Genomic DNA, 27,789 nt, shown 5'->3' with positions numbered 1-27,789 from the left:
GACATACATACATATGTGAAAATCTACATATATGAGTGTGCAGAGAGACTAAACACTCAGGGAAACTGGCTACTCCTTGGAACTTATTCTGTGTTTCTCCAAAAACTGAAGAGTAAATAGTAGTTTACGGTCACCACCCTCTGGGTTTCAGCAAAGAGGTCACACACAGGGAGGGCCTTGAGCTGCCATTTCCAATTGCTTCCCTAGTGAAACAACGCAGGAGGTTAAGTCACCTCAGGAGACTCACAACAGGGCTCCCATTGTTCCGAGCTCAAAACTCAGAGACACAATGGGCACCATTCATACCGAGAGCTTACAGGCTGGAGAATGGTCCCTCAGTGACAACTTATTGGGACACTGAATTTTCATAAACATAGACTTGTACAAATATGTCTTAATTATTTTTTAAAAGCAGCACAAAATAAACAAATAAAACTCAATGGACATTACACTGACAGGACACCCAAGTCTTATCCCCAGCTCTGTCAATAAGACTTCGAACAAGTCACTTGCTCTTTCTGAGCCTCATTTTCCTTGTATGTAAAATGAAAATGATTTCTAAGATCACATAGAACTCTAAAATGCTATGAACATATATGAGGTCTATTGATGTTGCTACATTATTTACTCCAACAAGTGGGGATAAATTATGAGCAGGAAAGAACTGTCACTTCACATCTTTTCATTTACTATTAGCACTTAAGAACAGGGAGGTTTAATAAAACAGGCAGAGACACTGTTTTCTCTTAAACAGACAAACTGTAATGAACAAGGTCCATGAGGCCTTCCATCCCAACAAGGCCAGAATGACTGAAGCACGTATCCCTACACAAAGCACAATGACGAAGGGCATAAACAAAAGCAGTGAGTACGTTTTTCTGTCACCTTTTCTTAGGTTATGAATACATTTCATGAATCTCTTGACTTCTCTGCCATAACTCTAACTCCCCAGAAGAAAAATACCATTTACAATAAGAATGTGATCAATGTCCCAAGCTTTCACACCATATCATTTTTTCGTTTTCTCAACCTCAAAACTTGCCAGAGCAAGAACTTTGTCGCCAGAGCCTAAGGAGAAAGACACATAATAAACAAAGATGTCATTTCAGATGCATTTACAGTTCCAGGTAAAGAAAGGAAAACCTATCACATTGATACTAAAATAGGAAATAAAATGAGCTTCTATTATTGGTGCATTATCCTTAAACCTTCCTACTGCCATCCCAATTCCCTTCCCTTGCACAAACAACTCAGCTACACAGGCAATCTTTAATTCAGGTATGAAATAGAACATGTAAAATCTTAATTTACTTTTATATTTACATTTAGCTGACAAAGGTTTTTAATACATTAGGCTATACTAACTTGATTATTTTTAAAGTATTGGGAAATAAACCCATTAAAAGAGGTTTATAGAGAAAATAATTCTGGTTTTGCTGCTAACTCAAGAAAAGACCATCATTTTATCTCACCCACACCATCTGTCAATCTGAAGCAATAATTCACGTCCAGCTTTCAGAAATACAAGAGTATGGAGAACAGTGTGGAGATTCCTTAAAAAACTGGAAATAGAACTGCCTTATGATCCAGCAATCCCACTGCTGGGCATACACACTGAGGAAACCAGAAGGGAAAGAGACACGTGTACCCCAATGTTCATTGCAGCACTGTTTATAATAGCTAGGACATGGAAGCAACCTAGATGTCCATCAGCCAATGAATGGATAAGAAAGCTATGGTACATATACACAATGGAGTATTACTCAGCCATTAAAAAGAATACATTTGAATCAGTTCTAATGAGGTGGATGAAACTGGAGCCTATTATACAGAGTGAAGTAAGCCAGAAGGAAAAACATAAATACAGTATACTAACGCATATATATGGAATTTAGAAAGATGGTAACAACAACCCTGTGTACGAGACAGCAAAAGAGACACTGATGTATAGAACAGTCTTATGGACTCTGTGGGAGAGGGAGAGGGTGGGAAGATTTGGGAGAATGGCATTGAAACATGTAAAATATCATGTATGAAACGAGATGCCAGTCCAGGTTCGATGCATGATACTGGATGCTTGGGGCTGGTGCACTGGGACGACCCAGAGGGATGGTATAGGGAGGGAGGAGGGACGAGGGCTCAGGATGGGGAACACATGTATACCTGTGGCGGATTCATTTTGATATTTGGCAAAACTAATACAATTATGTAAAGTTTAAAAATAAAATAAAAAAAAAAAAAAAGAAAAGAAATACAAGAGTACTCACCAAGGTCTGTAGAGACTTTCTCAAATTGGCTGAGAATAGCACCTGCGTTTGCTGACAAGAAGTTCTCATCATCTGCAGTCAGCTAAACAAAAAAAACAAAGCCCAAAGGACTGAGTTCAGATGTTAACAAGTGGTTCTAGGAACCACTGTTAAGAATGTCATAGGACCACAAACTAAATTACAGATCAAGAAGCTATATACTAGGGACTTCCCTGGCGGTCCAGTGGTTAAAGACTCCATGCTTCCACTGCAGGGGGCACAGGTTCTAGCCCCAGGAACTAAGATCCCCCAAGCCAAGAAACCAGCGGGGGTGGGGGTTCTATACCAAACACTTCCCACTTTTTCCTTATACCTAATATATTCAATTAAATACAGATACCTTCTCTCCAAGTTTCCTGAGAGCTGTAAGTATCTCCACTTTCTGTTGAGTATACAGGTCTCTTGCCAGCTTTCCTACCATGAGATCTCTATCCATCTGTAACAGATGAATGTGAAGCATATGGTATTTAAGTTAAAAAACATTCTTTGCATAAAATCAAGCTTTTCAGATCTACTTCTTTAAGAAAAGATCCTTTACTGATTAATATTATAAAAAACTATAGAAACAATTCAAGGTAAACATGATAGGAATGTTCTCACACAGTTCTAATATATATTGGTACTAATCATCACCATGGTCTTAGTTACAAACTCTACTAAGGAATTAGTAGGTCAACAGCTTCCTTTAAAGAGGAGCTATCCTCTAAGAACTCCATTTCATTACACTCAAGTGTGGTCTACAGGCCTGAAAGAGACAACTGGTTACAGATCCCCTGGAGCTTTGATTAAATATCACCTCTACCACCAGAGACATGGACAGCATGTACTATGCCTTGGTACTATTCTATGTACATAGACACACTGTATTAGTAATAGTGCACATACACACATTACTCCATTTAAACCTCATAACAACCAGAAGAGGTATCATTACTGCCTTTTTACAAATGGGGAAACAACAAAAGAGACCGAAGAAAACAACTCCACCAACATCACGTTTGTCCATAGTAGAGCAGGGGTACAAATTCAGCTGATCTGTCCCAAGTCCATGCTCTTAATCACTATGCTATTAAATTACCAATGGTTGCATATAACTTATTAACGTCTTAATTATATTCATGTCTATAAACAGACTTCCTCAAGTATCAGGTTTATAAAGATGTTTGAATTTCTTAGATAGGGAAGGCCACACACACATAAGCACTGGTGCTACTAATGAATGCTAGATGGGATTTCAATTCAGAGTTCCAGAACTAAATAGTAAAACTTTAAATGTGGCGTCTTAGTAGAAGCAGTCAGTAGCAATTTCAACTGCCATATGCTGTTTAAACCTCTATATTTGTTATCAATAAAGGATTGATTTTGTCAGGAAACTGTGGGTGTGGCTCTAAAATCAACTGACCAATTTTTAAAAATAAGACTACTTTTTAGAGTGGTTTTAGGTTCACAGTTAATTGAGCAAAAAGGTACAGAGATTCCTCATACATCCTTGCCTCCCCCACTCATGCACAGTCACCCCATTATAAACATCCCCTACCAGAGTGTATATTTGTTCCAACTGATGAACAAACACTGACACATCATAATCACCCATAGTCTATACTTTACATTAGGGTTCACTCTTGCTATTGTACATTTTCAACTGACCAAGTTTTAAACTTCAGAATATCACACTGAGCAAATTCTTGGGCTGAGAAAAGAAATACACAAAGTGATTAGATCAACTGAAAGAAACTTTACCTCTGCTAACCTTGTCCGAAGCTGACCTGGTTGTTTCTTTGCAAATAACCTGATGACCTCTGGGGTTTTAAAGGCCTGGCTGATAGCTGCCTGGATAGCCTAGAAATACAAGAAGGTTAAAAAAAAAAAGTTCAACAAATCAAATATTACAATATTTGATTGATAGGTCTTCTAATAAGTCTTCTTTGTTCATCAAATACTGTTACAACTTTAATTTCCATTTGCTATTTCCATGCAAGTCACCAGAGTAAAATAAATAACTAGATGAAGATCCAGAAGCAAATGCTGTTTTATCCATCAGTAGACATTCCTCCAGAAGTTAAGCCCTCAACAGGGTATATTTTCTATTAATATTTTAAATATACTTACTGAGAAAAAAAACCACAACAAATTGTGTCACCAATGTAAGTAAATTATGCTTACCAGTTGCATTCCACTTAGTTCGTCGACCAAAGTCATATTTCCAGACATAATTTTCTTCAGTGAATCATTAAATTCACTTAGTTGCTCCAGAGTTTCTTTTTTGGTTTCTTCATATTCATCTGTATCAAGTTCCTCTCTGAAGTATAGTGGACATAAGACCAAAAAATATAGAGTTTCAAGAGAAGAGAAAAAAAATATCAGTATTTATACACCAAGGTTTCAAATACATATATATATATATACAAAAAATATGTTGGTGGAAAAAAGGCTGAAAGGAAATATATCAAAAATACTCTAATGGATGTGTTCAGATACTACTTTGGGCATTATCCCGCAACACTGATAACCTTGTTTTTTTTGTTTTTTTTACCAAAATGAGGCATGCTTAACAAACTACAGAACTTCCTTTTAGGCAGTCTCTGAATCAATGGTATAACCTTAGGCAAGATATTTAACTAGCCAAGTCTCATTTTATTTATAAGCTGCAGATGATAGTATCTTCCTTGTATTAAATGAAATACGAAAAGTTCTTGGTATAAAATAGGTATTTAATAAATAGTTATCATTATCATTGTTCAGTCGCTAACTCATGTCCAACTCTTTGCAACCCCATGGACTGCAGCACGCCAGGCTTCCCTGTACTTCACCATCTCCCAGAGTTTGCTCAAACTCATAGCTATTGAGTTGGTGATACCATCCAATCATCTCACCCTCTGCTTCCTCCTTCTCCTCCCACTCTTAATCTTTCTCAACATCAGGGTCTCTTCCAATGAGTCAGCTCTTCCCATCAGGTGACCAAAGTATTAGAGCTTCAGCTACAGCATCAGTCCTTCCAGTAAATATTCAGGGTTGATCTCCCTTAGGATTGCCTGGTTTGATCTCCTGCTGTCGGAGAGCCAGAGAACGTCATTTCCATACAGGTTCTGAGGGAGTTTCATTACCTACTCTGTGATCCCCTATCAGGGAAAAGGCTAGCTGAAGATTTTTCTGGGTGAGGAAACTCACCCACCATCACCACCACCAGCACAACTGTTCTCTAGCCCACCTGCCCCTTCATAGCCATCAAAACATTAATGGTGGGTAAAATTTTATGTACTTTGAAATACAACAACAATGCAGTACTTGCCATCTGGGTAGTCCAAACAAGCCATTTAATAAACATTTACTAGAAAAAGAGCTCCTATATATCAAGTGCCTGCTTTGGGCCAAGCATTAAGTCAGTCTCTTCATCTGTGATGTTTACAACAATCTTCAAGGTTGTTAAAAAGGCAATGAGCAGTCTTAGACCTTTGAGCAGTTAATGGTGAAAACACACACCAGAAAGTTCAAGTAATACTTTTTCAGTTTGATACAAGGCAGGGCTATTTTAAATACTGAAGACAAGATGGGTGCTGTTATTTCCATTTCACACTTGGGGAAATGGAAACTCAAGGTGGTTAAGCATTTTGCCCAAGTTCGCACTCACTTTGTAATTAAGCTAAAGACTTTAATATCCCAGGCTCTTTAACTCTAAAACCTATACTGAGTTTAGTTGTCCAGCAGACAAAGCACTGTGAAGAACATTACAGGGGAAACCAGAATCACACATAGGACTGCACACACAGAGCTTATAATCTAACTGTAAAAAAAATGCCATTTTACAGCATAGCAGTATACAATTATACTATTACCTGCATTCCTCCAGGTCTTGTAATTGCTGCATTAGTCTATCCAACTGTTCTTCTAAATTCTGCTTTAATTTGCTTGTCTCTGTCTTTCCTCTGGAAGCCATTTTAATCTCTAAGGAGAACAATAAACCCACATGCAGTACTGGTTATTTGAAATGATTCAATATAGCAGTGCAATTTAAACTAGATTATACTCTTTCTGAGCTACAGGTGTGGGGAAGATAGCTGTGCAAAGAAACATAAAAGTTTAAATTCATACAGTAGTAACACCCCCACAAAAATGTCTGGCAGTCTTAATTGACTTGACAAATTAATTAGAAGTTTTAACTATTGATCTATCTTACTAAACAAATTTGATAGATGAAAATACAGCTTCATAAGGAAACAGATCAGGTATGACTCTGCTCCACAAGATTCATTTTAACATCCTTTTTCATTCTTAGTAACTACACTCCAGGACTCAGAATTCTCCTAGTGTTATCTTGTTGACCTTTGTGTACATTTACCTAATGACTTGTAGGCATGAACAACTTTTGATATGAATTTCTTCTCTGGAAATGTGCCCATTTTTCTATGGGATTATCTTTCTCTTATTGATTCATATAATATGGATACAAAGTCTGTTTTTATGTTGCAAATATCTCTTATCTCCTGATTCTAAATTTTACTTATGGTATTTTTTGTTATGGTAAATTATTATTTTTAATGGCCAAACCTATCTTCTCTATGTCTTCTTAGTTTTGTGTCCCATGAAAGCAGGCTCTAACCATACAAGATTTTCAAATATATACTATTTTGTTTTTTGGGGGGAGGGGCAGAGGGTTCTGTGCCACAGAGCTTGCAAGATCTTAGTTCTTCAACCAGGGATTGAACCTGAGCCCTGGCAGTGAAAGCACTGAGTCCTAAGTACTGGGCCACCAGGAATTCCAAAAAATATACTATTTTGTATTCTAAGACTTTTATAGATTTTTTTTTTACATTGAGTTCTTTAAGCACCCAGTTTTTTTTTTTGTTAGTGCTGTGAAATAGGGATCTTTAATTTTCTTTCAAATGGATAACTAACTGCCCCAAAACTGTTTTACTGGTATTTATTTATGCTACCTTTGAGACTCAATAGAAACAGACTGTTTCGTTGACAATATTCTGGTCCTAAGGCATTACTTTGCTATTTTATTTATTACAACTTTAAAGTTGGTGTACACAGATGACTGATAAGGAGTTACTTTTATTATTTTGGGTTTTTTCCTCCAAATTCTTGGCTGTTCTTGTACATTTTCTCTTCTAAATAAATTTAAGAATCAGCTTGACAACTAGTTCCCAAAATTCAATTGAAATTTTGACAAGAGTTACATTAAAATTAATATGGATAAAACCTGAATCCTTGAAATTTGAATCTTTCAATTATGCAATATCTCTCTCCAATCACCTAGGCTTTCTTTCATGGTCTTTAGTTTAAAAAAAAAAAAAAAAAGTGTTACTCACAAAGGCTTTGAACACTGGCTGTGCTTAGATATTTTGTATTTTTGTTAATATTGGAAATAGTGGTTTTGTTATTACAATTTCTCTTTTCTAAATATTTATTTATTTGGCTGTGCCAGGTCTTTGTTGCAGCCTGTGAGATCTAGTTCCCTAAGCAGGGATTGAACTCAGGGCCTCTGCATTGTGAGTGCAGAGTCTTAGCCACTGGACCACCAAGGAAGTCCCTGTTATTACAATTTCTGATTATTGCTAAGGAACAGAAAAGCTCCTGATTTGGTGTATTGATATTGTATGCATTTACTTTAACATTTATAGTGTTTGAGTTTTTCCATTTACAGAAATTACTCTCACATTCCTTTTAGGAAACATTAATATTAGGCATATTCATCAAAACTTAAATCCTAGGGTAAATTTTTTGCTTCCCTGGTGACTCAGCTGGTAAAGAATCAATCCTTGGGAAGATCCACTGGAGAAGGGAACAGCTACCCACTCCAGTATTCTGGCCAGGAGGATTCCATGGACTGTAAAGGAGTTGGACATGACTGAGCAACTTTCACTTTCTTTCTTTCAGGGTAACTTTTGAAAGCATTTAAAATTTTCCTACACATAATCATTTCCAAGTGATTCCACATGTGGAGCTTTAATGAAGGAGATTCCTTATATGATATTCAAAATGGGATGCAATCAGTGAAAATCTAAACTTACTACTGCATCTTCTATATTTTTTTTACTGTATTTAAAAAAAATTGGCTTAAATCATCTACAATCATGAATAATAAACATAAATGAGCTACATTATAGCCAGAATTTATTTATTTATAGCCAGAAATTATTTATTATAATTTATTATAGCTTAGTTCATGTATAATAGGTTAGCCAAAAAGTAATTTACTATAACTATGTTTCATGTATAATTTCTCCTGGAAATACACATTGAAATTTTATTTTAAATCTGTTGAATTTTTCAGTGTAAGTCAAGGGAAACCTAATGTAAAATAAAGTGTCTTTTCAGGCTTAATTTCCTACAGTTTAACCACACTGGACTACTTGCTGATTCAAAGCATATCATCCACTTTCATCTTTCTCTTTTGAGCTTGTATTTTTTTTCCCCTACTTATCAAGGCCAAGTCATTCATTCTTCAAGGTCAAATTTCACCTTCTCCATACTGCCTTCCTTGGTTCCCTCCCAGTCTTTAGATTGTGAGTTATTTGAGAATAGGGGTTTACATTTTCTTTACACACCACCACCTAGCACAATGCTGGGCAGACAGAAAGTACTGGATAAATAAACGAATAATGAGAATTGACTGCTTTATCCACTGCATTCTACATCTTAGTCTCTATTAAGCACTATATCTGATTTGAATTATATGTGATTTCGTTATAGTTTGTGGTTTGTCTGTCTTCCTCTCCAGACTGTAAACTGAGAGCAGAAAATTGAATCTGATTCCTTTCTTAGACTCTTTAGCACTTAATACAGACTAGATAGTCAATAACTGAATAAACTGTATAAAGGCACGACATATTTTAAGGAGGTAAGGGTATTTTAAAACAATTTCAGGGAAGATACAAACTCTTTAAAAACCCTACCCTGATGCTACATTATTTGAGATTTAGCTCAGAAAGATTAACTCGCTGGCACCACCTAGTATTCAATAAAGGTGGTGCACCTTTTACCAAAACTGCAAAATTACTCTCAAAAATTAATCTGGAGAGGAAGGTATTCATTCACGCTCACCTGTCCCTTAGTACTCTTAACTCTGCTCAGTGCTGACCGGTCTCAAATGGCATAAACCTCCAATTCTTGAAGTTCCAAGTGTCTTAAACTTGAGGAAAGCGAAACTTCTCATCAGGACTAAACAGGCTCAAAGTTCAAACCACCTAGGGGTGGAGTTGTCTAGGAAAAAGGAAACGATTAACGAGTGATTTTATTTGCTATATATAAACGTGGCCTAAAGCAGTCCCGAAAACTCCTCTTAGGCAGCCAGAGAATATAACACTATCTCTCTTTCGAGGAAGACTTCAAATGGGCGGTAGGGGGTTGGAGAAGGGGGAGAAACCCATTTTCTTTCGACTGTGTCTCCGGCAGTCGTTCTCAGGCTTTTCTGAAATCGACGTGGGTGATAGTGGAGAACCCCGCACCCGGACCTGCCTAGATGGAAGATGTCAAACCCAGAAGCACGGAAACAGTAAAGGTGGTCGCACAAGTTTTCCCGCCTGGAAATGAGCAGCGTCCGGACCTCAAGCATTCGGACGCGGTAAGGGAGCAGCTCCGGTCACAGCCCCAAATCCCACTTCCCACCGGGGAACTTAAAGCTCCCACATTTGGGTCCTGCGGCGGCGGGCTCGACTAGGCCCGTTTGCCACCAGAGGTCGCCGGGAATCCGCTGTCCCCAAAACTCTTCCGCTCTTCCCAGACCAGAAATTAAACTACCTCCTTAAGGCCCTCGAGGCCCCCTCTCCACCTCCGCCTACCCGAAGGTTCCAGAGTTAGGAGCCAGGGGCCCCGCCTACCTGAGGGGCCCAGCTCGGCGGACGCTTGCAGGAGGAGCACTTCAGTCAGACGCACGTACTTCCGGCTTCCCGGAGCCAATGTGGGTGCGGCCGCGGGTGTTACCCTCATTGGCGTTCGGGCTGCGGAGCGTCTCCTGGAGGATTCGGGCCGCTCTGCCCTGAGGACGTGGTGAGGCCGTGGTAAGTCCGTACATGGAGCCCCTGAGAATCCGTCTCTGGCCGAGGCAGCCCAGGATTCCTTTTTAAAGCCGATAGCACAGACGAGTCCAAGATGTTAGGCTCTTTGAGGGTCAAATACAACTGTCCCTGAAGCGAGGTCACATTCAAGTTTGGGACAAGGAGTCTTACCCCTTCATTTTTTCAGCTTCTCTCCGTGGAACCAAAACCCTCGGTAAATTTCCCTTTGGCCTTTGGAAAAGGTGACTTAACTCTGAAAAAAACAAAATTCTTTTCTAGAAGCTTCTTGGGCTTGGTGGAAGCGAGGCGGGGGGCGCTTCTCTTTTTTCTGAACTGCCTTCCAAATCTGTAAAGGACTAGATCCACCTTCCTGGTAGCGGTTTGATATTCTATTTGAGAAGACTACTAGCTGTTGGCACCATTCTTAAAAGTTACTCAGAAATTAAGTGAAAACCGTCTTCAGATGTTCGCAGCCCATATCCTTGAAGTTATTAGTCCACAGGACAACATCAAGGTTTACGGAGAAATTGTTTCTCCTATTTTGTCTTTAAAAATAATTCTGTTTCTATCACTCAGGATAAACTTCCAAGATTATCATAGAACTCCACCAAAATGAATTATCTGTCCGATCATAGAATTTCTTCCTTATCACAGTAAGTTGTCTTTCCAGGGTTACAGTTTGTATGTGAAACCACTGTTCCAAGTTCAACTTAGAAAAGACTGTTGACACACAAGTTGGAATGGTTCCAATAGCCTACTTTGCGAAACGGTTTGGATTCACAGAACTTCCGTTGTAAAAGTAAGTGTGTGTTATATTCATAAAATTAGCTCTAATTTTTGGTATGTGAATATGGGTGGAAGTGTCAACGTTTTGGGGTAATATGGATCTCCCAGTGGCAAATAATTAGGGTCAGTGCCACAGAAAACAAAATTGGGAAATATACGCCTTTTACCATTTGAAGATGTTGCTGAATAAACATCTCCCTGTGTTTGTACCCTAATTTTGATGATGATAATGAGGTGTTCTATTTAGGCATTTGTGTTGGTTTTAGTGTGTGTAATTTTAGAAGCAGTGAAGGAAAGGCCTCTCCATATGTGCATTGTATTAATATTTGCCTGCTTTTTCATGGTGACTTAATCTGATTTAGAGGCTCTGTGTTGAGAGTTTTCTTACGTACTTTGGGTTCTTGTTTAGAGTTAGTGGGTAATGAAAAAGTATTTCTAGTGCATAGGCAAGAGAAATTGGTTTAGGATCCACTTCTCAAACAAAAATAGAATCCAAGCCTGGAGGGAGGTTGGGGAGAGAGGAGAAGAAATTGGAAAAAGGAATGAACGTTAAGTAGGTCGTCACAGGAGAGAGCATTAGGGAATGTAACCTCAGAACTGGGAGTCATAACTGGAAAACCAGATAAATACTACCTGGCAGCTGGAGGAGTTTAGGACACTTCAACCTGGACTTGGGATGAGAGTCCAGAGAGCTCTCCAGCTAGGTAAGGAAAATGCAGGGTCAGATGAAACTTAAGTGGCTAACAAGAAGTACCATGAGCCAAAGGCACTCTGAACACATGGGCCTCTTTTAAATGTCTGCCAGTAGATAATGTACCATTGTAAGTCTGTGTAGTGGTTACGAGTATGAACTTTCAGAGTCAAGGTTGTTACACAAACTGTGAGATCTTGAGCAAGTTGATCAGCCTCTTTCAGCTTCAGTTTCCTCATCTGCTAAAAAAGAGATGATAGGGGACTTCCCTGGTGGTCCAGTGGTTAAGACTACACTTGTACTGCAGGGGGCATGTGTTTGATCCCTGGTCAGGGAACTAAGATCCCACATGCCTCCTCCCCCCCATCCCCAAAAAGAGGGTATAATAATAGTACCTCCTTCATTGGAATGTTATAAGTATCACATTATTGTTGTTGTTGTTCAGTCACTAACTCAGTCTGACTCATTGCGATCCCTTGAACTGCAGCATAACAGGCTTCTCTGTCCATCCCTATCTCCCTGAGTTTGTTCAAACTCATGTCCATAGAGGCAGTGATGCCATCCAACCATCTCATCCTCTGTCACCCTCTTCTCCTCTTGCCCTCGATATTTCCCAGCATCAGGGTCTTTTCCAATGAATCGGCTCTTTACATCAGGAGGCCAAAGTATTGGAGCTTCAGCTTCAGCATCAGTCCTTCCAATGAATATTCAGGGTTGATTTCCTTTGGGATTGACTGATTTGATCTCCTTGCCCAAGGGACTCTCAAGAATCTTCTCCAACACCAGTTTGAAAGTGTCATTTCTACAGTGCTCAGACTTCTTTATGGTCCAACTCTCACATCCATACAGGACTACTGAAAAAATCATAGCTTTGACTATATGGACCTTTGTCATCAAAGTGATGTCTCTGCTTAGTATCTTGCTTGGTACACAGGAAGAACTCAATGGATGTTACTGATATATTTATCACCATCATTACATAAGCATAATTGGAGATAAATATATAGATACATTTGTCTGCAATGGGTCTGCATTGCTGCATGTGGACTTTCTCTAGTGTGGCTAGCACGGGCTACTTGTCATTGTAATGTGCAGGCTTCTCATTGCAGTGGCTTCTTTTGCTGCAGAGCATGGGCTTTGGGGCAATTGGCTTCAGTAGCTGTGGTACACAGGCTTAGCTGCCCTGAGGAATGTGGAATCTTCCCAGAGCAGACCGTGTCAGACTTCTCAAACCCGTGTCTCCTGCTTTGGCAAGTGGATTCTTAACCACTGGACAACCAGGAAAGTCCCCAATAGTTCCATATTAACTTTTAAAAATTATAGGAAAGTAGAAAAAGGAAGAGAATTCTTCATGGAATTTTTTGATGTTTTCCCCCATGAAATGTTTTAACTATGACATATGTAATTAGGAATCCCATTTTTACATATCTTTATTTTACAGTAAGTAGAATATAAAGACTAATGGTACATTAAATATAGCCAAGGTTTCAGATTAGCTGAGCATTTAGAAATTCAGTATTCCATTCAATTCAATTAGTATTTAGAAAGTTTTCACTGTCAGGGCTTAACAACTGTGAAAAAAGTAGTGGGAAGACTAACTTTAAATTTCAGTTTCTTTAAATTTTAAATGGAGTGTAGTAGGTATCAAACATCAAATTTTTTTTTTCCTATAGTAAACTTAATGAGTGTGATGCTTAATGTTTTATTTTCTGAAACTTCCTCTAACATTCTCCCAGAAAGTTGCTTCTAGGTGCACATACCCAACATTTTGCTTCAGAGACATTATACCCCTGGATCCCAGGTCCCACATGTGCGATGTGCATGTCCGACTCTTTGTGACCCCATGGTCTGTGGCCCAACAGGCTCCTCTGTCCATGGCATTCTCCAGACAAGAATACTCCCCATTTCCTCCAATAGGGGATCTTCCTGACCCAGGGATTGAATCAGTGTCTTCTGCATCCCCCACATTGGCAGATGGATTCTTTACCAGTGTGCTACCTGAGAAGCCCAGGTCCCAAATGAAGAACTGTTAAAATAAATTGTGAGAGAGTACTGCTGCTAGTGGCTGTTTAAAGTATGAGGGGCTCAAAAAAAAAGGCAGTTTTAAAACTGTGTGATTTTCACCTGCATTGGGAAGAGCATAATTTATATTTCATAAGATATGAGTAACATCAAATAAATGTTGTTTAATGAATTTAAGTCTGGTAAAATGAGATTTGGTTTTGGAGGAAATGATAAAACCATAAAAGCAAATAAAAATTCAAAAAGGAATGAATTCGGTCATTTGTAGAGCTGTGGATGGACTTAGAGTCTGTCATACAGAGTGAAGTAAGTCAAAAAGAGAAAAACAAATATATGTTAATGCATAGATACGTAATCTAGAAAAATGGTATAGATGAACCTATTTACAGGGCAGGAATAGAGATGCAGACGCAGAGAACAGACATTGGATGTGAGGTGAGGAAGGGGAGGGTGGGATGAGTTGGGAGAGTTGCACTGACCTATATACACTGCCGTGTGTAAAATAGAGCCCAGCAGAAAGCAGCTGTAGAGCACAGGGAGCTCAGCCGAGGTCTCTGTGGCGACCTAGAAGGGTGAGTTGCTGGAGGTGGGAGGGACGCTCAAGAGGAAGCAGAAAATGTATACGTGTAGCTGATTCACTTTGTTGTACAGCAGAAACTAACACAACATTGTAAAGCCATTACACTCCAATTAAAAAATGTATATATATTCATGTAGATTCTTTTACCGTCTGAGCTGTCAGGGAAGCCCTAAAGAATCTGCCTGCAATGCAGGAGACGTAGGTTCGATCCCTGGGTCAGGAAGATCCATCCCCTGGAGAAGGGAAAAGCAACCCACCCCAGTATTCTTGTCTGGAGAATTCCACGAACAGAGAAGCCTGACGGGCTATAGTCCATGGGGTCGCAAAGAGTCGGACACGACTGAGCGAGTAACACTTCCACTTTTCATGTAGATAGATTTTAAAATATAATTATAATAATAAAAGGAACTAAAGAGAAAAGCAAGTGAAGATTCAGTTTTGTAGGTTGTGGATTAAAGTGCTGCTTTAATGCTTATCAATTAAGAAATAGAACTTCATTTTCTGGAGTTAGGTTCAGAAAGTTGCATAATTTTAAGACACAAAAGTATTAAGCAGCCTTGGTCTTAAGAAACAGTCTCTTGTATTTAGTCAGTTAAATTTTTTCAGCTAGAGAAAAATGGCTGGATTCTGAATGTACTTGAAGATGGAGTCATTGAGATTTCCTAATGGGGTATGAGGAGAAGAAAAGCAGTGCATTTAGGATGATTTGAGGTACTTGACTTTAGCAACTGGAAGGGCTGGAGTTGTCATCAGCTCAGATCTTCAAGTAGATCAGATTTGGGGGTCGGAAAAGTGAAAGTGAAAGTTTCTCAGTCATGTCCAACTCTTTGCGACCCCGTGGACTGGGAGTGGGTTCCCTTCCCCAGGGGATCTTCCCAACCCAGGGATAGAACCCAGGTCTCCCACATTGGAGGTGGGTTCTTTACTAACTGAGCTATCAGGGAAGCCCGGTGGCAAGATAGTTCAGAAAAAAAAAAGAAACTTCTGATAAAAATCTTGAGGTAAATTGACATTTGACATTTATTTGACATGTTAATAAGATCTAAAGAATGTAAAAAGGCTGTTAAAAGTGAAAGTGTTAGTTGCTCAGTCATGTCCGACTCTTTGGGATCCCATGGACAGTATCCCGCCAGGCTCCTCCGTCTATGGGATTTCCCAGGCAAGAATACTGGTGTAAGCAGGCATTCCCTCCTCCAGGGGATCTTCCTGACCCAGGGACTGAACCTGGGTCTCCTTATTGCAGGCAGATTCTTTACCATCTGAGTCACCAGGGAAGCCCATGTTATTTTTAAATAGTTTCTGTTAATCATAGTAAGAGAATTACTTAAGGGGATTTCACTGTCAACATACGAGTTACTCGAGTTTCTAATTCCTAAGTTTTAGTGCAATGTTTGGAACGTGGAACGTGCTCAGTAAGTGTTGGTGTGGAGAATGGATAGTGTGTTCAGGTGGTACCTCCTGCAGCAGGTACCACCTGAACAGAGAAGCAGATGGAAAGCAGTCATTCCCGTTTGTGAAGGTCTGTGTCTGTCATCAATGTGCTTGGAGATGTTTGTATTAAACTTGTTCCTTCTGGGACTTCCTGGGCAGTCCAGTGGCTAAGATTCCACACTCCCAGTGAAGTCCCAGAAGGAACAAGAACTTAGATCCCACATGCCTCAACTAAAGATCTCAAATGCTGCAACTAAAAAAAAGAAAAACCCACAGCTAAGACCTGGTGCAGCCAAATAAATAAATATTTTTTTAAATGAACTTATTTCTTCTGCCAAGAAATACTCTTCTTTTTCCTCAAGAAACACCATTTTCTCCCCATCCCAAAGACTTGAGAGCATCTGTGAGTGGCTAGTTCCTTCTTAAAACCCCTCAGAATCTGTGAATACATACAAAACAAGCCAGAAGACAGGGTAGCATGGCAGGTCAGTTGGCTGTTTTCTCTAGAGAGCAGTTTACTGTCATGATGCAAGAGATTGGTGTCACCAGGTGGAGGAGTTCATGATGATTTTTACTCTAAAAGTTCCTACTGCACTTTTAAAGAAGCGATAGATTGACCTTGTTCAAATATACAGTCTGGATCACTGTTTTTTTTTTGAAATTAGACGCCTTGTTCATTACTAAGATTTTTATTTTTATTTTTCCTTCTCTGTACTTATTTTTATCACAGTCATCCAGTAGATGCTACTAACTTTACTGAAACAGAATAAAGGAGGTTCAGAAAGTCCAAGTGATGATCTTAAGAATATCTAATAGGAGATCCTTATTGAGGCTGAATTTGGTTGTGATGTTGACCCAGTGATTTTGGTTGAACTGTTCATCTTTATCCATCATCAGTGCTCATAAAACTGTCACCTGACAGCTTTCTTCCTAATGACTGGTTTTGATGTGCTTCCTGTTCCACTGACCACTTCATCTAGGAGTAGCAGGGTGGAGATGGTCATATATGCTTGCTGGCAGTTGTCAGGTGACAAGGCTCCTGGAAAAGATTGAACCTGCTGAAGACACGTATGTAAGGCAAGGGACCAGCAGGGCTCAAATGCTAGCTTCAGACTGTTGATTTAGTGTCTGGCCTTGGACGGATCACACTGGCCAGCCAAGTCAGCCCCAGGCTTGAGAAGAGCACTGTAGGATAAAAAATGGGATCTAATTAAATGGAGCAGAAATAACATGAGAAGGATGACTTTTTATTTTTTTTAATGTAGACCATTTTTAAGGTCTTTGTTGAATTTGTTACAATATTGCTTCCGTTTATGTTTTGGTTTTTGACCCCAAGGCATATGGAATATTAGTTTCCTGACCAGGGATCAAACCCACAGCCCCTGCTTTGGAAGGCAAAGGGTTAACCGCTGGACTGCCAGAGAAGGATGGCTTTTATACTCCATTCTAACCCTCTCCATTTTTTTTGGCCATTCTGCCTTCGGAATCTTAGTCCTTGACCAGGAATTGAACCTGTGCCCACTGCGGTGGGAGCATGGAGTCTTAACCACCGGATCACCAAGGACGTCCCAGGGAAGGATGGCTTTTTATATCCCATTCTAAGCCTCTCCTCCTTTTTTTTTTTTGGCCATGCTGCCTGCAGGATCTTAGTCCTTGACCGGGAGTTGAACCTGTGCTCCCTGCAGTGGGAGCACGGAGTTTTAACCACTGGACTGCCAGGGAAATCGCTCTCCACTTTTATGTGCTTCTTGGAGCACCTGGTTTAAGAGGAACTAGGGCTTCCCCTTGCAACCTAGCGGGTTGACCGTAAGTTTCCACTTGTGGGAAAACCTGAGCAAACTTTTTGGCCAACCTATAACAATCCTAGCTGAGCATTTAGTTCCCTTGAAGGGCTGACATGCCTTTGACAGGGCTAGGTTACTCTGGAAGTTTGTAATTACCTGTAGAAACCAAGCTGCTCACTGAGAGCAGCACAGACAAATAGTACAGTTCAGGAGTGGTTTTTGCCTGTATTGGGGAAGAAAAGAGCACTGTGAGGAATTACTTGTCTTATAATTGCAACACATACTTTAAATGTTTTTGCTGAAAGGATTTTTTAAAAGGTACCAATTTAGCAAGAGATGGAAGGCTTGCTGCTTAATGTGCCAACCCAGTTCCACTGTCGATTAATGTCTTAACTTTTTTTGTATGTATAATTCTGGTAAAGTGGAATTCACCCTCCAAAAAGAAATATCTCTCATGGAGTTTTTAAATTTCCCTGGTGAAATGTTTTGACTGTGACATGTATCTAATTAGGAGGTCTCTCTCTCCATCTTTATTCTTTTAAAAGGTTTATTTTTAAAATTTTTTGGCTGTGGTGGGTCTTAATTACTGCACTTAGGTTTTCTCTAGTTGTGGCAGGTAGGGGCTACTCTTCATGGTGGTACCAGAGCTTCTCATTGCACTGGCTTCTCTTGTTGCAGAACATGGGCTCTAGGCACACAGGCTTCAGTAGCTGCAGAGCATGGGCTCAGTGGTTGCAGCTCATGGAGTTAGTTGCTCTGCAGCATATGGGATCTTCCCAGACCAGGGATCACACAGGTGTCCCCTGCATTGCAAGGCAGATTCTTAACCACTGGACCACCAGGGAAGCCTCCATCTCTATTTTTTTAGTTTGAGGTAGAAAATAAATGTTGAAGACTAAAGGTGCATTGTATACAGCCAAGCTTTCAGATTAAGATGAGCCTTTAGAAATTCAGTATTTAAAAACGTACACAGTTGGTTGCCAAAAATGTTAACACTATGGTGCAGACTCCCTCAATGAAGGATCCCACACCAAATACAGAAAACATCCTCTTTAGTGCCTGTGGGACCGGTTCCATCCGAATAAGCAGCACAGTAAAACCTAAAAAGATGGCAGAACAGCATCAGTTTACTGGGTTGAATTGCCTCAGAAATATTATATTCTTTTTTTTAAAGATTTTATTAAAATATAGTTAATTTATAATGTGTTAATTTCTGCTGTGCAGCCAAGTGATTCAGTTATACACATTCTTTTTTATATGCTTTTCCATTATGGTGTTTCACAGGATGTTGAATATAGTTCTCTGGGCTGTACCTTAGGACCTTGTTGTTTATCCGTCCAGTATGTAATAGTTTGTCTCTGCTAATCCCAAACTCCCGATCCTTCCCTCCCCACCCCACCCCTGCCTTGGCAACCGCAGTCTATTCTCTGTCTGTGAGTCTGTTTCGGAGATATGTTTCATAGATACGTTCATTTGTGGCATACTTTAGAGTCGACATACAAGTGATACTATGTGGTATTATCTTTCTCTTTCTGACTTCACTTGTGGCTTCCCTTGTGGCACAGCTGGTAAAGAATGCCCCTGCAATGTGGGAGACCTGGGTTTGATCCCTGGGTTGGGAAGATCCCCTAGAAAAGGGAAAGGCTATCTACTCCGGTATTCTGGCCCGGAGAATTTCATAGACTCTATAGTCCTTGGGGTCACAAAGAGTCAGACACAACTGAGCAACTTTCACTTCTAACTTCACTTAGTATAATAATCTCTAGGTCCATCTGTGTTGCTGTAAATGCCATTATTTCATTCAGAAATATATTCTTGAATGCAAAGCTAAATCACGGTGTTTCCTTGTGTATCTGTTGTGGAACAAAAGTGCTCAAAAGTTGGTCAGGCTAAGGTTTTCCTCAATAGAGGTCGTGTTCTTACTATTGGCAATGCTGGTGATAGTAACTGTGACAGTTCTTTTTTAAAATAATTCCCCCATTATCTCCTTTAAATCTTATAGCAAAACTGCGAAGCAGGTTTTTTAATCTCCTTCTTTTTTTTCTTTTGGCTGCACCAAGCATCTTGTGGGATTTTAGTTCCAGGTCTGGATTCTAGGCCTCAACAGTGACAGCATGGAGTCCTAATAACTCTACCACCAGGGAATTCCCTTAGAAAAAAGGCTGGAAAGCTCCGGGAGGTAAAGTATTAATAGCTTCTTCTGTTTGGGATGTGGGGCATTTGAACTGGCCTCCCTCAGTCTCCATAGCTGGTGCTCTTGTCTGTTGCACACACTGCCTCTTGTGGAGTTGGGGTTTAGTAGAGACTCTCTCTAGAACCCTGCCTACGGCACCCCAACAACTGTTTTCGTTTTATAAAAATTTAGACATTGTCTTTATTTAAATTGCACATCACTATTAGAAGTTCATACAAAAGAAAATATAACTAAAATATATTAGCTAAAGTATTCCTAAAACTTCTACACATTTCAGAGTCCAACTCTTCTGTATCACTTTTTGACTTCAAGTAGTCGAGGTCCCTGTGTTTCTACCCATGTCGTCTTCTCAGTATCTAATTATTGAATAAGTGGGTAAATCTGATATTTTTATATTATAACTATAAAGAATTTTATAATATCAAAATGTTTATATTGAGTTGGCTGAAAAGTTCGTTTAGAAAGCCTGAATAAACTTTTTGGCCAACCCAATATTAAATTGGTTTCATATTCAAATTGTAGGACAACTCAAAGAGACACTAAGGAGCATTTTAAAGTTTTCCTTCATCTGAATTTCATTTCATTTTTAAAAAATGAGTTAATTTATTTTAATTGGAAGGTAACTACTTTACAATATTGTGGTGGTTTTTGCCATGCATCGACATGAATCAGCCATGGATGCACATGTATCCCCCACATCATGAACCCCCTCCCCCTTCACATAAATTTTAAATGTGAGTTTTTTCTCAGGTTTCAGTCTGTGAGCTCTTGCAGAACAACAAGTCCTATCTTATCCATTTTTATTCTAGCTGCTGCTGCTGCTACTGCTAAGTCGCTTCAGTCGTGTCCGACTCTGTGCGACCCCAGAGACGGCAGCCCGCCAGGCTCCCTCGTCCCTGGGATTATCCAGGCAAGAAGACTGGAGTGGGTTGCCATTTCCTTCTCCAATGCATGAAAGTGAAAAGTGAAAGGGAAGTCGCTCAGTCGTGTCCAACTCTTAGCGACCCCATGGACTGCAACCCACCAGGCTCCACCATCCATGGGATTTTCCAAGCAAGAGTACTGGAGTGGGGTGCCATTGTATTCTAGCAGCATCTGGCAAATAGACAATAAGTATATGACTACACTTATTAAGAATGACTCCACACTTACCAACTGTGAAGAAAGTAAAGATGATATTGCTAACCAGGTTGGTAAGGAGAGGTTGACTGCAGTATCGAGAAGATCTGGGCCTACAAATCAATATACCAGCTCATACACTAATTGATTACTTATTAGAAGAAATCCACACTGTTAACATAAAACCAGAAGGTGCTGACCCTTGAATTCTAATTGTGGCATGAAGTTCATTTGGCTCCAGGCAACTCACTTCTCTTAAGAACCTTTGTTCTTTACCATGACTGCAAATTAGTGCTAGCATCAATGATAATATTGAGTTATGAATATTATTAATGCTGAGAGTTATTAATATTCTTAATTTGTGGACAGTGTTCACCATTTTTTTTTCCTACTTTAAAAAACTATTTTATTTTTGACTGCGCTGGATCCTCACTGCGGCTCTCGGGCTTTCTTTAGCTGTGAGAAGGGGCTACTCTCTAGTTTCAGTGCACGGGCTTCTCCTCCAGTGGTTTCTCTTGTGGAGCACAGGCTCTAGGCACACAGGCTTCAGTAGTTGCAGCGCGTAGACTCAGTAGTTGTGGTGCACAGGCCAAGTTGCCCCGTGGCATGTGACCCAGACCAGGGGTCAAACCTGTGTCCCCTGTACTGGCAGGCACATTCTTAACTACTGCACCACCAGGGAAATCCTACCATTTAAAAAATTCATGTTAATTTGATATGTTGGTGAAAACACATTTTGTGGAAATTCTGGCCTCTAGAGTGAGGAAATACACCCTACATCTTAACAGTAGTACACAAACCTCTCCTAGTAGAAGCTGGCAAATTTGAATTAGGCAAATTACAAGGGGTGTCATAGTTTCCAGTCCTTCCCTATCACTTAAGTGGAATCTCAGTTTTCAGATTTTTAAAAAATTTTCTTATTTTTAGGACTGCAATTTATTTTAAATGTATAAAATTGCATTTGTTTCATTTGACCATTGAAAAAGGTATTAACTGACTTTTTTGGCCAAGATGGATTTCTGACATAGAATCAGAAATAACAGGTCAAGTCATAATCTGGTCGAGTGTGCCCGTGTCGCCCTCAGCCTTGGAGACATCAGCTAATGTTAGGCTGTTGGCTCTGGTCTCTTGGGCATCCATAAAGTGAAACATTCGCACCCTAATTGTCTGCCATTTAAGGACTTCTTATTACTGGAAGTAGAACTTTTAACCTGTATGACTGCTGGTTAAAAGTTAAACTCTGTCTGCCCAAATCTCAACTCTCCTCGCTGGACTGAGAGTTTTGACTTTTCAAAGAGGTGAAGCAGGTGACTGCCATTGATAATAGGGGCAAAACAATGGGGCAGGCTGCATTTAAGCACATAACAGGAACAGCAGCAGGCACCCGAACAACCTCACAGGTAAGACATGCATGCTGAGCTGCCAGGTGTGGAGGTGGCTGGAGAAAGAACTTACCTTAGCAGAACATAGAACTGGAGGGTCAGAATGGTGATGGCAAACAGGAACACTGTCACTTGGCTGCATGGAACACAGTGAGTTACATTGTACATTATTGTTTCACTGATATGAATGGCTTTAAGAAACCAAATTCAGGTTCTGTTTCATGGTAATGTTACGTCAAACCACAGAAATAAAATTTTAAACAGAGCAAAGATGAATTGACATCCATCCCATTAGGACAAAATTGTCTAATGATACTACAGTAAGGACAATAGTTAGCATTTATCGAGTTCCTACTATGTAGCAGGCGGGCTTTCCAGGTGGCACAGTGGTAAAGAGTCCTCCTGCCAATGCAGGAGATGAGGGTTAGATCTGTGGGTCAGAAAAATCCCCTGGAGAAGGAAATGGCAACGTGCTCCAGTATTCCTGCCTAAGAAATCCCACGGGCAGAGGAACCTGGTGGGCCACAGTACATGGGGTTGCAAAGAGTTGGACACGACTGATGAGGCACATACTATGTAGCAGGCACTGTGACACTGGTCTCTAAGGAATCTTGAGAACCTTGATTTAGTTACCATGGCTGTAAATGCTGAAAGACGACCCACAAGCAATAAAAAGAGTTATTACTGTTCATAATTAGTAGGGAAATGTGTCACATTTTAAATTTACTTTTTCGCTTAATATGCATACAGTTCAGGACTTCCTTGGTAGTCCAGTGGTTAAGAATCTGCCTTGCAATGCAGGGAACACAGGTTCGATCTCTGGTCTGGGAACTAAGATCCCACATACTGAGGCACCACAACTACTGACTCGAGCCTCAATTAGAGGGTCCAAGCACCTCAACAAAGATCTCATCTGCCCCAACTAAGACCCAGCACAGACAAATAAGTAAATATGTATTTTTAAAAATGCACACAATCCTATGAGATGAGACTGTGGTTTCCTATCTTACAAATGAAGAAACTGAGGCTCAGAAAAATTAAATGTCTTATCTCAGGACAAACACCTGATATAGTAAGCGGTAAAGTAAAAGTGTAAGTGTTAGTTGATCAGTTGTGTCTGACTCTTTGGGACCCTATGGACTGTAGCCCGCCAGGCTCCTCTGTCCATGGAATTCTCCAGGCAAGAATACTGAAGTAAGCGGTAAAGCTACAGTTTGAACCAGGTCTGAGAGTCACGAGATAACCTGGAGTAATAGGCAAGTTTGGCCTTGGAGTACAGAATGAAGCAGGGCAAAGGCTAACAGAGTTTTGCCAGGAGAATGCACTGGTCATAGCAAACACCTTCTTCCAACAACACAAGAGACAATTCTACACATGGGCATCACGATATGGTCAATACCAAAATCAGATTTATTATATTCTTTGCAGCCAAAGATGGAGAAGCTCTATACAGTCAACAAAAACAAGACCAGGAGCTGACTGTGGCTCAGATCATGAACTCCTTATTGCAAAATTCAGACATAAATTGAAGACAGTAGGGAAAACCACTGGACCATTCAGGTATAAACTAAATCAAATCCCTTACGATTATACAGTGGAAGGGACAAATAGATTCAAAGGATTAGATCTAATAGAGTGCCTGAAGAACTATGGACAGAGGTTCATGACATGGTATAGAAGGCAGTGATCAAGACCATCCCCAAGAAAAACGCAAAAAGGCAAAATGGTTGTCTGAGGAGGCTTTATGAATAGCTGAGAAAAGAAGAGAAGCAAAAGGCGGAAGAGAAAAGGAAACATATACCCATATGAATCAGAGTTCCAAAGAATAACAAGGAGAGAGAAGAAAGCGTTCCTAAGTGAACAGTGCAAAGAAATAGAGGAAAACAATAGAAAAAGACTGGAGATCTGTATTAAGAAAATTAGAGATATCAAGGGAACATTTCATGCAAAGATGGGCACAATAAAAAACAGAAAGAGTGTGGACCTGAAAGAAGCAGAAGATATTAAGAAGAGGTGGCCAGAATACATGGAAGAACTAAACAAAAAAGATCTCAATAACCTAGATAACCATGATGGTGTGATCACTCACCTAGAACCAGACATCCTGGAATGTGAAGTCAACTAGGGCTTAGGAAGCATCACTACAAACAAAGCTAGTAGAGGTGATGGAATTCCAGCAGAGCTGTTTTAAATCCTAAAAGATGATGCTGTGAAAGTGCTGCACTCAGTATGCCAGCAAATTTGAAAACTCAACAGTGGCCACAGAACCAGAAAAGTGCAGTTTTCATTCCAATCCCAAAGAAAGGTAATGCCAAAGAATTTTCAAATGACCACACGATTGCACTCTTCTCACATGCTAGCAAAGTAATGCTCAAAATTCTCCAAGGAAGGCTTCAACAGTACATGAACAGAGAACATCCAGATGTTCAAGCTGGATTTAGAAAAGGCAGAGGAACAGGAGATCAAATTGCCAAGATCTGTTGGATCATAGAAAAAGCAAGAGAGTTCCAGAAAAACATCTGCTTCTGCTTTATTGATTACATCAAAGCCTTTGTATGGATCACAACAAACTGTGGAAAATTCTTCAGGAGATGGGAATACCAGACCACCTTACCTGCCTCCTGAGAAATCTGTGTGCAGGTCAAGAAGCAACAGTTAGAACCAGACATGGAACAATGAACTGGTTCCAAATTGGGAAAGGGGTACATCAAGGCTATATATTGTCACCCTGCTTATTTAACTTCTATGTAGAGTACATCATGCAAAATGCCAGGCTGGATGAAGCATAAGCTGGAATCAAGATTGCCTGGAGAAATATCAATAACCTCAGATATGTAGATGACACCACCCTTATGGCAGAAAGCGAAGAGAAACTGAAGAGCCTCTTGTTGAAAGTGAAAGAGGAGAGGAAGAGGCTGGCTTACAACTCAACAGTCAAAAAACTAAGATCGTGGCATCCAGTCCCATCACTTCATGGCAAATAGATGGGAAAACAATGGAAACGGTGACCGACTTTATTTTGGGGGGGGCTCCAAAATCACTGCAAATGGTGACTGCGGCCATGAAATTAAAAGACACTTGTTCCTTGGGAGAAAAGCTATGACCAACCTAGACAGCATATTAAAAAGCAGAGACGTTATTTTGCCAACAAAGATCCATCTAGTCAAAGCTATGGTTTTTCCAGTAGTCATGTATGGATGTGAGAGTTGGACTTTATAAAGAAAGCTGAGCGCCAAAGAATTGATGCTTTTGAACTCTGGTGTTGGAGAACACTTTTGAGAGTCCCTTGGACAGCAAGGAGATCAAACCAGTCAGTCCTAAAGGAAGTAAGTCTTGAATATTCATTGGAAGAACTGATGCTGAAGCTGAGGCTCCAGTACTTTGGCCATGTGATGCGAATAACTGACTTATTGGAAAAGACCCTGATGCTGGGAAAGTTTGAAGGCAGGAGGAGAAGAGGGTGACAGAGGATGAGATGGTTGGATGGCATCACTGACTTGATAGACATGAGTTTGAGCAAGCTCCAGGAGTTGGTGATGGACAGGGAAGCCTGGCGTGCTGCAGTCCATGGGGTCGCAATGAGCTGGACATAACTGAGTGACTGAACTGAACTGAGAGTCCCAACCACACCCTTATGCTATGTTAGCCCTCCCTGCGGTTCACACTGGGTAACTCACATTGAGTGAGTTAACTGCCCACCACAACTTACACAACGAAATAAGGTCTGTGGTTACTGCTCAAACATTTTAAAAATTCTTTTGAAATTACATGTACATAGCTTCCATGCATATAGGAAAATCTTCCACCTTAACTAGTAGTCCTCTTTCTTCACTGTAAACTGTTATTCACCTTCTTATTTATTTTATTAATTGGATTTAGCACTGAATGACTTTAGGGCACTTGTAGGAATCAGATCTCCCCTCCAAAGACAAAGGTTTATCCCCAGTGAAGATACTCAAAACAATAAGCAATTTGAAAATATACCCCCAGACTATTTATTTATTATTTTGTTTTGTTTTTTGACATGTGAGATTTGAAGCTTGGAGTCTTAACCCCTGGAATGCCAGGGAAGCCCCCCTCACCTCCAAACTATTTGAAGCAGTGGCACACAGAGCTAAAATAGAGTCTCGGGTTTAAGGTTACTAATAAAAGCATTAGTGTCCCTTTGGCTTCCCTTGTAGCTCGGTTGGTAAAGAATATGCCTGCAGTGCAGGAGACCCAGGTTCAATCCCTGGGTCGGGAAGATCTCCTGGAGAAGGAAATGGCAACCCACTCCAGTATTCTTGCCTGGAGAATTCCATGGACAGAGGAGCCTGGCAGGCTGCAGTCCATGGGGTGGCATGGTCGGGCTTGACTGAGCTAACTAACATGCTAACTAACTAGTGTACCTTTAGAGCTGTAAATCTGAAGGGTTGCCAAGTCAATCCCTTTAGCAGTCGGGCAACATAGATTTAATTGTACTGAGCATTCTGAAGTGTGACAAGAAAACCCAGTTTTTTTTTAAGTTTATGTTTTAAAAGCTGACTTAATGTTTCCAAAATGTTTCATTAACGTTTACACATCAGTGTTTTTGAAACTTAGTAATAATTTTAAAATTGAAAGTAATTTTCCTTAAACCTCCAAGCATGTTAGTCGCTCAGTGGTATCCGACTCTTTGCAACCTCATGGACTGTAGCCCGCCAGGCTCCTCTGTCCATGGTATTCTCCAGGCAAGAATACTGGAGTGGGTTGCCGCACCCTCTTCCAGGGGATCTTCCTGACCCAAGGATCGAACCTGGGTCTCCTGCATTGCAGGCAGATTTTTTACCATTTGAGCCACCAGGGAAGCCCTTAAGCCTCAAGACAGCCCCAGGAAGAAATGACCTTTTTGCCACAGTGGGCTGGGGAGGGACACTTACAGCCTGAGCTGGTGAGATCTTGGCAGCCAACAGTGCAAGCGATAGGCTGAGTGAGCCAGACAGAAGTGAATCATGGTGACCAGGTCCCTGAGCACCTGGAGCAGGGCACGGAGGATCCAGAACAGTCCTGTTAGAGCTTCCAGACCTCTTCTCCACCTGCCAGGGCCTCCATCCATACACACCAGCCCTGCGAACACTGGGGGATGTGGAGGAAGTTCTCTCCAGGGGAGAGGGACAGGTCCTAGTCCTTTTAAAGCCACTCTAGGCTATGATAGGAGCTCCCTGTAACTTGATTCTTCTATGGCTTTAAGGGTCTGAAGTCTAAAGCTGGCTGTGTTAACAGTGAATTAGTAACACTGAGCTGGATATTTGAGACAGGTCACCAATGTGAAAAGAGGGAAAGCTTCCTTTAGGCTGAGAGATCAGCTTTCCTTTCTCAGCCCTTCCCCTCGGGAGGACCTGGAAACCTGAGCCCATCCCCAAGGGCAGGGGGAGTGCTTCAGGCTCTTTCATCCTTCCTTCTCTGAATAGCGAGCAACTCCGTCCCTCCGGGACCTGCTCAGTCTCCCTGGAGAGTGGTACCTGAAACTTGAACC

At 40.5% G+C, this 27,789-nt stretch overlaps 2 protein-coding genes across 9 annotated transcripts in view; one reads left to right on the top strand and one right to left on the bottom strand.

The window, feature by feature from the left end:
* Positions 1 to 667: 667 nt before the first annotated feature.
* Positions 668 to 10,214, bottom strand: LZIC (leucine zipper and CTNNBIP1 domain containing). 4 transcript variants are annotated; one of them, XM_010849918.1, is made up of 8 exons: positions 10,050 to 10,136; positions 9,354 to 9,512; positions 6,140 to 6,248; positions 4,470 to 4,605; positions 4,047 to 4,145; positions 2,647 to 2,742; positions 2,268 to 2,349; positions 668 to 1,068 (listed from the first exon to the last, which is right to left on the bottom strand). In XM_010849918.1, exons 3-8 carry the CDS (start codon positions 6,238 to 6,240, stop codon positions 1,010 to 1,012), a joined length of 573 nt encoding a protein of 190 aa, XP_010848220.1. In that variant the 5' UTR covers positions 6,241 to 6,248; positions 9,354 to 9,512; positions 10,050 to 10,136; the 3' UTR covers positions 668 to 1,009. The 4 variants fall into 4 exon arrangements, with proteins under 4 accessions (XP_010848220.1, XP_010848222.1, XP_010848223.1 ...); XM_010849920.1 differs by having other exon boundaries at positions 10,091 to 10,118; XM_010849921.1 differs by lacking the exon at positions 10,050 to 10,136 and adding an exon at positions 9,856 to 10,043.
* Positions 10,215 to 10,221: 7 nt separating this feature from the next.
* The window catches only part of NMNAT1 (nicotinamide nucleotide adenylyltransferase 1), a 28,332-nt gene continuing 10,764 nt past the window's right edge, over positions 10,222 to 27,789 (top strand). The window contains exons 1-3 of one of the 5 annotated variants that reach the window (XM_010849925.1): positions 10,222 to 10,309; positions 10,977 to 11,105; positions 19,679 to 19,779. The gene's annotated coding sequence lies outside the window, so the exon portion shown is untranslated. Of the gene's footprint in view, positions 10,310 to 10,433; positions 10,521 to 10,976; positions 11,106 to 19,660; positions 19,780 to 20,805; positions 20,984 to 27,789 lie in introns of those variants that run through there. The other 4 variants (XM_010849922.1, XM_010849924.1, XM_010849923.1 and 1 more) reach the window with 4 other exon arrangements.

This window comes from Bison bison, unplaced genomic scaffold, assembly GCF_000754665.1.
Source record: "Bison bison bison isolate TAMUID 2011002044 unplaced genomic scaffold, Bison_UMD1.0 scf7180017864289, whole genome shotgun sequence".
NCBI classification, from domain to species: domain Eukaryota; kingdom Metazoa; phylum Chordata; class Mammalia; order Artiodactyla; family Bovidae; genus Bison; species Bison bison.
This window is presented reverse-complemented; position numbering and strand designations above follow the sequence as displayed.